At 27.8% G+C, this 10,518-nt stretch overlaps 2 protein-coding genes across 4 annotated transcripts in view; one reads left to right on the forward strand and one right to left on the reverse strand.

Moving 5' to 3' along the window:
- LOC100166798 (oxysterol-binding protein-related protein 9) overlaps nt 1-10,518 on the forward strand; it is a 45,349-nt gene that overhangs the window by 2,392 nt on the left and 32,439 nt on the right. The window lies entirely within an intron of this gene.
- Nucleotides 1-10,518, reverse strand: part of LOC100169226 (elongation of very long chain fatty acids protein AAEL008004) — a 14,297-nt gene that overhangs the window by 1,581 nt on the left and 2,198 nt on the right. Inside the window, exons 1-4 of one of the 2 annotated variants that reach the window (XM_029488025.1) lie at nt 3,178-3,239; nt 2,920-3,110; nt 2,566-2,643; nt 1,698-1,754 (exon numbers count right to left, since the gene is read on the reverse strand). In XM_029488025.1, coding sequence (XP_029343885.1) covers nt 1,698-1,754; nt 2,566-2,643; nt 2,920-3,087 — 303 coding nt within the window. In that variant the 5' untranslated portion in view covers nt 3,088-3,110; nt 3,178-3,239. Of the gene's footprint in view, nt 1-1,697; nt 1,755-2,565; nt 2,644-2,919; nt 3,111-3,177; nt 3,240-10,518 lie in introns of those variants that run through there. The other variant, XM_016803894.2, reaches the window with a different exon arrangement.

Consider the following 10,518-nt stretch of genomic DNA (forward strand, 5'->3'; position numbering starts at 1 on the left):
TAATTATTCTAAAATTTTTTGGGCTTAACATTTTCATTACTATTAATTTAGACGATATTTAAACGGTCGGTATTATAATTTTCACTTTAATTTGTGAACTACGAATAATCCTAAAAAATTTTAGAACAATTATTTTCAGAATTACAATGAAAAAAAGCAGGTAAGTGGATATCGCTCTGCTGTACAGTAGATTACAACTTACAAGTGGGTCATTGTATAATGGATTGTATTAGACTTGAATTCATTGATATAATATTATTGTATAAGAAAATTATTCTGAGCGGAGACGGTTTGTCAGTCTGGATATTTTATCATGTAAGTTGAATTAATATTAAAATATTATAATTTTTTATTCGTTTCTATAGTGATAAACAAAGCGTTAGAAATTAAAATCCCATTTTAGCATTTTTCATAATTTTTCGGTGGTTTTTCCCGTGGCATTAAATAAATATTGAGAAAATCAAAAAATGATCTCTTTAAAGTACCATCTTGATTCAATTTGCTAAAAGATAAGATACTATACGTTGAAATCGAAGCACTCCTTCTGGTAGAAATTTTGTAAACAGGATATAAAAAAAAAATAAACACCATTCTAAAAACAATATCTTCCTCGCTCCGCTTAGAATCTAAAACTGATAATTGTGCGTATTTTGATTGGCTTTAACTTGGTCAATTTTGGACTTAGATAGTTGGTTCAACTACCAAAATGCATTAAAAAATTAGGCAAAAAAAAATAGTAGTTAAAATAGGTGGTTGCCAGTCTAATTAAGTTAAAAAAATTCATAGGCCATCAAAAAGTGTATTTTTATGTCATAACAACCAAATAGAAAACAGAATTCAAAGTGCATTGCCCTACTCAAAGGTATTGAGTGTTCTCAATTAGCGATTACACACTGTATATATTACAGAATTATTACATAATGAATTATTTACATCTGTCAGTTTTTTCTGTTAAACTCTATATGTACCTAAGTCTGCCATTTTAATACCAATTATATTGATTATAATTTATAACCCTGTAGACTTTTTTTTAAATTTTAATAAAAATATAGGTACCTACATTTACTATGCTAAAACATGCACATTTGTGCATAATATGTGATATAAGGGAATAAAACATTATTGGAGTTTGTGTGAGTCAGAAGCCCTCATTAGTAACACTTAGTAAGCCTACAGCTATAAAAAAAAATGTTAGGAACATTACATTTTACGATCATCTGGTTCTATTACCTGCGTACTTTATGAGTTTACTAAGGGCCAGTATTACATTCTTATCAATAACCACTTAATGTTATATAATATTAAATTGCTGGATAAAATTGTTCATTATATTCAAAGTATTGTCATTGATTACTGGAATAGTAAACAAAACATGATAAATATTTATTTGACCATAGAACTACAAAAGCTTATAAATTATAAAGTATAGGTATAAACAAATAATAGAAAAAAATTGAATTAATTTCATATAAGAACATCAAAAATGCCTCTTGTCCAGTGTTGGTTAATAAGTATCTAATTGAAAAACACCATGGCAATAACAAATTATGCAAATTAAACTAACCGACAGACATACAAGAATATAAGATATTCTACGCATAATAAACTAATAACCTAAAGACTGATATGAAATTCTCAGTGGAAATTGAATGTAAACGCATATACTTAATTTTCTAATTAATTTAGATAATACTTACAGTTTCAGAAAATTCAACCAATTTCAACATGTATGTCCACCAAAACAGTTGAGCTAACTACAAAAACAAAACAGTTATATATATATATATTTTTTTTTTGGTTAAAAAAATGTTAAGTAGACATTTTTTTATTTTAATTTTTATTAAGTCATTAAATGAGTGCTACATCATAATTGTATTTAATTTTATGTTCTACACATCTTATTTCAAAACTTTCATGATTATAGTTCCAAGAAATATTCATCAGATTTAATATTAGATAAAAAAAATGAAAAAGAATAATGTTCATTGTGGTTGTAAAAATAATTGCAATGCAAGTGTTATTACATATTACATAATCTATAAAACTTTAAAATAAATTTAACTACTTCAATTTTTTTAAAAAGAAAGAAAGTAGGTAACCACTCTACTGTATAATGTATTATATATATAGTATACTTTGGTCATTGAGTAGCTCACTGTAATGTGTATATTAATTTGAATTTAAAGATCACTGATTGCATACATAACGTATTTATTTATTTCTCAGAGTTGGTTTTCAGTATGGGCTACAGAGGAGGAACCTTGTATTAAATTTTCAATCTTTTTAACCGAGCGAATAATTGTTCACAATATTTATAGAAAAAAATAAGAAACTAAAAATGTTAAAATGTCTATTAATATTTAATATCTCAAAAAAAGATTAAATTATACTAAATGTGAAATGTATATTAGCATGAAAATGATAATATAAACATAGATATAAACATGTTTTTGTGAAAATTAGACGTATCTACGGTTATTTGTTTTTGAATTTCTATAAAATAAGAAAATTGTTATTTTACATAACATACAGTACAAATAATAAGTATCATATTTTTTTCCTTACTCGATTTGAGTGTGGTGCATTGGAGTCAACAGGCTCACATCCAAGAGTATATTTAGTTGTCCATCCAGAGATCAAAATCTAAAAATGCAAATCGTAAACAAGTTAATTTTTTATATGTACAGTGCAGGGGCGTAGCCAAGGGGTGGACTTTTAACCCCCTCCCCCCTTGCATTTTTCCTTCTTATAAATGTATTATATATATTATTTATATAAGAAAACTCTAAAATACATAGTTTCATTTATACTAACCCCCTCCCCCTTTCATAATCTTAACTACGCCGTAATGTATGCATAAGTACAACAGTATGTATTGCAATGAATAAAAACTATTTAAAAATTTAAAATTATACTCACCATATAAAAAATTAAGATACACGCTACCAACTGAACTAAGTTATAAACTTTAATTATTGGTAATAAGTGAAATGGTTTTCTATTTTCCATAAATTTCGGCCCCAAGTATAACACAAGGTATAAATACACCGAGGCACATGCTAATGGTGTTGTGATTCCTTGGACCATGGGCCATTCATTAGTTCTTGGATCTGGAAAACAATTTTCATATTATTTCTTATACAATATAAATATAGGTTACTTGTTTAATGTTTATACTTTATTCATATAGTTAAGATATATTATATTGTTATATAATTTTTTTCTGAAAATATAAGTGACAATCATTTGATAAATGATAATAATAATAAAGAAATATGAAATGATAAATGAGCGTAGCCGAAGTGTGTTCGGTTATAAACAAAATTATACATTTTTAATAGCCCAAGTGCTTTAGCAGTATATAGTCTTGTTGATGTTATATTGTTTTAAATCCCTACTATGCTTTTATTGTACATTACTTATGTCTTATACAGATTACTGCCTACAGGTATTGAGGTATCTCACTCTTGTAGAACGCACTCGAGAAATCCCAATATGTATATCGACGGTAGTCGGTAAATTTAATAATATTTTGCATCTGTACAGTTTCTACTATAATATTACGCTGTTATAGTACATCAATGGGAAAATATTGAAATTATATACATTTTGGAAGTGTAATTTTTTTTATCTCCTCATGGTGCATCCTTGAGAAATAAAATTAATTATTTTTATGTTTGGGAGCATTCGGAATATTATGAAAATAACATTTTCGGGACAAACTCAAAGAGATCTCCGACTAAATTACTTATATATATATAGTTATACAATTAATTGCATTTTTGCAGCATACATTTATTATACTCAAACATTTTTAGAAAACTTATGTAATTTTGAATTTATTGTATTCAAAATTTTAACGATAATAGATATAACAATAAGCTAATTTGTTTTTCGACGTTAAAATTTTATCAGAAATATGTGTTAAGCAAATTATTTATTAATTAATTATATAATTAGTTTTTACATTTTTATTTCGATAATTATAGACGTTGGTTATATATTTATATATCACGGATGTGAAGTGTGTGGTGACTGGTGAGTGATTTATTATAATATTGAAATATTATCCATGTAGATAAGATTATGGGTACTGTGCAATGTAATGGTTCCTAAACTTTTATGATTCGCGCCTTTCTTCATGTAACAACAATCCTGTTTTGTCAATCGTACAATACTAAAATATCCGTATATGCAAATTATCTAAATTCTTAACATAAAAGTGAAGGTATTTTCTTTTAAATCCGTGATTCCTCTACCAAGTGACTCTCCCCCTTATAGACATCATGACCGGGCCTCTAGACAGTTATATAATCGTAGCTTTAATAACAAGAAATTATGAAAAACTAAACATATTGTACTTTATTATGAAAAATGAAGGCCTTTCAAAAAAATTATTTTACCCGCCATAGGTTGTGAATTGTGATGCTCAGCTTGGGAATCGCTGGTGTAATGTATGGTTTGTAATTATGTAATACACACCACTCGATCAGAAGATTAAAGAACTTCTTTTTAGTATTTAGGTTAATACTTTATAGTTTATACATATACAATATAGATAGTCCCTTTATTTTTACAATTTATTATTAATTATTAGATATTATTATAAATACTCGCAATCTGTACAAAATAACAATGTACAATAAGCGAATGTGAATATGTGATGAGAGTAATGTTGACCTTAAGTTACATGAAAAAAAAGTAATTCTACAGCGATACCTTTATAATAAGATAATGTCCTGTTGATACAATAAAAAGTATAAAATCGATGATGACAATCGATAATTCGTTACTAAGTGATATCACAGATTATATTTTATTATAATATTTTTATATAATCCCTGGTGATATTAAGAGGATGCTACTCATGGATTTGTTGTCTCCGTCTTACACACATACGACATAGCAAATTTTCGTTCACTAGTTTCAATAGTGAGCTGTTAGTTTTGATATTAGAGTGATTTGACCTATCCTTAATTTTCTAGATAATAACATTATCTGTGCTTAAGCGTTGGCTTTTATTCTATATTTTAATTTTCAAGCGAGATATGAACATTTAAAATTTTTGATACTTAACATACCCATATCTTGCTTGAAAATAAAATTTTGAAAAATCGGCAACGCTTAAGCACAGATAATGTTCTTACCTAAAAGTTTTAAAATAGGTCAATTCACTCTAGTATCTAAACTAACAGCACACTATTGAAACTTGTGAACGACAATTTGCCATGTCGTGCGTGTGTAAGACGGAAACAACAAATGTATGGGTAGCGTCCTCTTAAGAAATTTGAATTACCAGATAATAAAATTACTCGGAATTTCATCGTATACTATTAATAATCTTTAATGAATTATCAGTCCTCGTGCGTGCCTATCAGTCACCTATCTACTTCAGAACCATAGACCTATAAACTAATAGACAGTGGTTGATTTGGAAACAAAAAAGAACGGGGACTCTGCTGATGTTGGATTATCGAGCGTTCCACACAAAATTAATCGTCACATTACCACACGATTTAAGATATACAGGTTACTCAACGACCCTATGTATATACATAACAAAAGTGGTGCGCTTAAATGTTGATTTCTAACAGCTGATCAACTATGTGAGAATAACTACTAGCGCTCCAATACATAATATTGTATATCTATATTGATATATTTTGTAGTACCAAGAGAAATCACTATAATGCAAAAGCGCTGTGAACTGTTATTCTTGCTATGACAAGATCGTTAATTTTAAGCGCACCAAAATATAAGTTTCGTTGAGTAACCTGTATATCTTAAATCGTGTATTACCGTGTTATTTAATGCCACGGGAAAAACCACCGACAAATTACAAAAAACCGCTAAAAATGGGATTCTAATTTCTAACGTTTTCTTTATCAGTTATCACAATAGAAACGAATAAAAATAAAAATAACGATTTTAGTTATTTTGTTGTAATTAATAATATTAATTCAACTTACAGGCTATAATAAAATATAATAACAATATAAAATTTTGTGTACCTATTTATTAAATTTGGCATCAGGAAATCACGACTTACAAATTCACTAGCTTTTGTTGGGTTCCCAGTGTTCCGTTTCAAATAAATAGAAGGAGTACGCTAAAAAAAAATTTAAAAAGAAGGGGGACTCCGCCCCCTTGCGTCCCCCCCCCCAAATCAACCACTGCTAATAGACAGCGCTTAGGGTCCGTATTACAATAGTTGAGCTCCGGTTAAACCACCGAATTCGGCCGGTAAAATCAGTGGTTCAAGCGTAACCGAGGTTTAAACTATGATTGTAAAACGGGCCCTTAGAGAGATAAATCAGGGGTACGATATTAGAGTAAGCGAGAAAAGAAACAAAGTAGTGAAATGTATACTGTTCCTTATGCGAGCTCCTTCACTACTTTAAGGCTTATGTTCCTTCTCTCTTCTTCCTTTCTCAGTTATATGGTTATATTATATTATGATCGTCTAGCATTGATGGCAGGGCAGAGTGGAACGCGCTGTCCAATAGGCAATAGTTTATAGATCTATGCTTCAAATACTAATTTATAATAATATATTAATATGCAATGATATTAATAATAATAATAATAATAATAAGGCACTAGGTAATTAAATTTAACTTTATTTATATTAAAACGTACATAAGTATACAACTAGGTACCATATTATATATAACTAACAAACTGTTTTTAAATATTTACTAAATAAATAAGCTTTGTAAATAGGGGCTATCTCAGATTTTTAATTACTAACGTAGTAACATGAACATAATTTCATTTTTTTTTTTTGGTTGAGGTGACCCAAAAAGTACTTAAAAGTTAAATTCTATAGTAAACAGGACTATTTAAGTATTTAATATAGTTATTATTTCTAAGAAAAATAGAGGACGATAATACCATTTTTTTGATGATGAGCTACAATTTTGAGGTTAATAAAAAACATTATACACATTATATAGTACGTATTTTTACACGGGTTAAAATACTGTGGGAGTCGCTCTATTGAGTACTAAGTGTCTAGTGTATATCGTCTTTCAGTAGGTCACTGTAACAGTGTAGTAATTAGTGTAATGAATGTGATATATTTGAATTCAATGATAAATCATTCTATACGAAGAATGATTCTGAGTGGTGACGGTCAGCCTATGTTTCATCAGGTATATATATACATATATATTTATATTTTGCTATTTGTGGTCAATTATTTTACTATTAGTAATACAGTTGATTGAACTAGTATTTGCTAAAAAAAAATCGTGCCAATAATCACATATATGAATATGATAATTACTAAAATATTATTTCAAATAATATTCTAGCTGTTTTATATACCTAAGTCCAGTGGCGTAGCCAGGATTTTTTTTCAGGGGGGGGGGCTGATCAAATTTTACACTTTTACACATTAAATACATACTAGCACAGATAGATAGCTGAAAAGTGTTAATACTTATAGGTACAGTGGTGTGCTCAGGGGGGAGAGATTAGGGGTTATATCCTCCCTCCTATTGTCTTTTTTTGCCGACTTACAGAAAACTATTTATTAGTTATTACAGCTGTTTAGAGTCATTATTTTTTTATTTTTTATTAATTTTATTCGTTGAGTCATAACAAGCTTGAAATTTAATACGAGGCTCTTAATATATTCTTACAATAGCTGTTGAAAAATTTATAAATACAGTCACAATTTTTTTTTATAAGCATTTAGTTCGAATTTTGACCAATTACGAAAAAACCACGAAAATGTGCAAATTAATTTCTAACTCAAAATAACTTGCACATTTTGCACATTAAATTTTAATACAAGATTCTTCATAAGTTTGTCTAACTTTATCAAAAAAAAAAATGTTTACCGGAAAGTCAAATTAAATTTTAATTAGCGTTTGAAGTTCAAATTTTAACATCATTGGATAATCACTCGATTTCTCATGTAGCGATTTTCTTATATTGTATTTTTTTTTTTATATAATATATAAAATACATTTTTATTTATTTGGTCAAAAAGCATGAAAATATAATACACGGCCCCTGATATATTTTTACAATAGCAGTTGAAAAATATTAAAAATAGGTACATATGCACAATTTTTTTTATAAATATTTAAAGTTTTAATTTCGACAAAAAGTATCAAACTTAAAATTTAAAATGCGGGTAAGTAAATGTCACTTTGCTGTATAGTATGTTACAAGTGGGTAAATGTATAATGGATTGAATTAAACTTGAATTCAATGATATATGATAATTTGTATCCAGGATAAAAAAAAAAAATAAAAACCATTAGCTTCTAAAATGATTTAGTAGTTAAAAATGTACCTATATAGTATATATATTAATAACAAAAATATAAATATAATATACAGTATCCTAGGCTGACATGGGGCACATGATATATATCATTGAATTTAAATTTGCAGTCATTTAATTGTACCCTACTGTACAGCAGAGCGATTTCCACTTATCCGCTTTCTTTTGTTTGTTTAAAAAAAAAAAAAGGTGTCCCCCCCATTTAAAATTCCTAGACACGCCACTGTATAGGTAGTACATTTCTAAATATTTTAAATACAATTTAAGACTGAGCGACTATCATAGACCATTAAAATAATTATTAAATTTTCTTAACATTTCGGGGGGGGGGGGCTGTAGCCCCCTCAGCCCCCCCTGTCTACGCCACTGCCCAAGTCATACCAACATACCATAGAACGGTGTTAATATGTTCGTGGTATAATTAGCTTAAAATGAATCTAAATATTTTTTAAATGTTATTATGTTCCTATATACTATTTATTATAGTACCTAAATGGCTAAATAATAACATAATATGCAGGGGCAAAATGTTTCAAGTGTTTTAGAATAATATTATTTTAAATAACATAAAAATAAATGGAACTTTTATTTGTTGTTTGAATATTTATATCCAGTTGTCATAATTTGAAATGTTTATAAAAAATTGAGCAAAATTTGTATCTTGATATTTTTAAATTTTTTAAGGGTGCTGGTTTTTCAATTTTCCGAAACTCTATACAATTTGAAAATTATATTTTATATTTTAGTTACTATCTTAATTATAATACTTTTCTACTAATCTTCAGCTCGATACCTATTAAGGGGGTGGGGGTGGTAGATACGGTGTATTATATCAACGGAAATAACTTCACAGGAAAAACTATGATACCATGTAGAATAGTCGGAATTTGTTAATTTTTTTTTATTTTAAACTAGAGACCATTTTTCAGGTCAGATTAAAGGCTGGATTTTTATTTTACTTTGAATAGTGGTAGAAAAATACGTTTGAAAAAGAATAAATATTGTGCATTATTCAAATACATATTTTAACTTCTATAATTATAATTTTATAAATCGAGCCTTTATTTATCCGACCTGAAAAATGTTCTCATTTTAAATAAAAAAAAAATTAACAATATCCGACTGTTCTACAGGGAGTGAAAGTTTTTCCTGTAAGACATGTTTTTGTACCTACTAAAAAACGCACCGGCTCCGACGCACTTAAGAACAACTTATATGAAGGACCTTGTATAAAATTAACTTTCAGTACCTATTAACAGCTAAAATTGAACAATTTTAAAATGTTCATAAAAATGTTTGATGAAATTTATAAGTCTCTGTTATTTAATTTTAAACTATAATTGATAGAAAAAAAATAAAACTATTTTGTCGAAAACATAAGTTTTGCGTAATAGGTAGTTACAGTTTTTCTCAATTTTTTTTCCGTTTTTCCTAATTATTTTGAAAAGTAGTGTTCATATATTTTACTTATTAAATCATTTATTTATGACTTCCCTAAGTTTTATTTTTTGGGTTTTCCCAATTACTTTGAAAGTGGGAACTTGTGCTACCACCAGAAACCACCCTCATAACTGAAGGTTGGAGTATTTTTACTACTCCTGCAGAAGGACGTCATAATAAAATAACACATAAATGTAAAATCAATTGTAAAACATTCATCGCTCCACTCAGCATATAAAACATTAAAGAAAATGCTTATACTTTTAAGTACGATACATTTTAGATTCTGAGTGGAACGATGAATGTATTGATTTTACAATGATGTGTGTTTTTTTATTTTTTCATTTTTTTTTTTTTTTTATTTTTGTTTTTATTTTATTTTTTATTTTTGTGTCTGTAATCACCTTTTAGGACAGTAAAAGTGCTTGGATTTTCTTCAACAGTATCTTTTCTGATAGGAAAGTGAATCTAGTTGGTACTTTGGGGGGTCAAAAGTAAACATTTTCCAGTAGTTTTCAAAAGCGCCGTGAAAAACAAAAGAAAAATTAAGGAAAAACGGGAATTTTTACGCAAAATCTGTTTTCGAGAAAATTGATTTTGGTTTTTGGTGTAACTTTAAAACGAATGACTGTAAATACATGACATTTTCACTGGTTGTTTATATTTTCATTGTCTATACATGATAAAATTTTCAAAATATTTTGATTTGTTTTGAGCAGTTTACGGACAATTTCAGTTTCCAATTTAATTAGTTTTTATTTCTATGAATGTCAATAAAA

This window comes from Acyrthosiphon pisum, chromosome A1 (genome assembly GCF_005508785.2).
Source record: "Acyrthosiphon pisum isolate AL4f chromosome A1, pea_aphid_22Mar2018_4r6ur, whole genome shotgun sequence".
Classification (NCBI taxonomy): Eukaryota; Metazoa; Arthropoda; class Insecta; order Hemiptera; family Aphididae; genus Acyrthosiphon; species Acyrthosiphon pisum.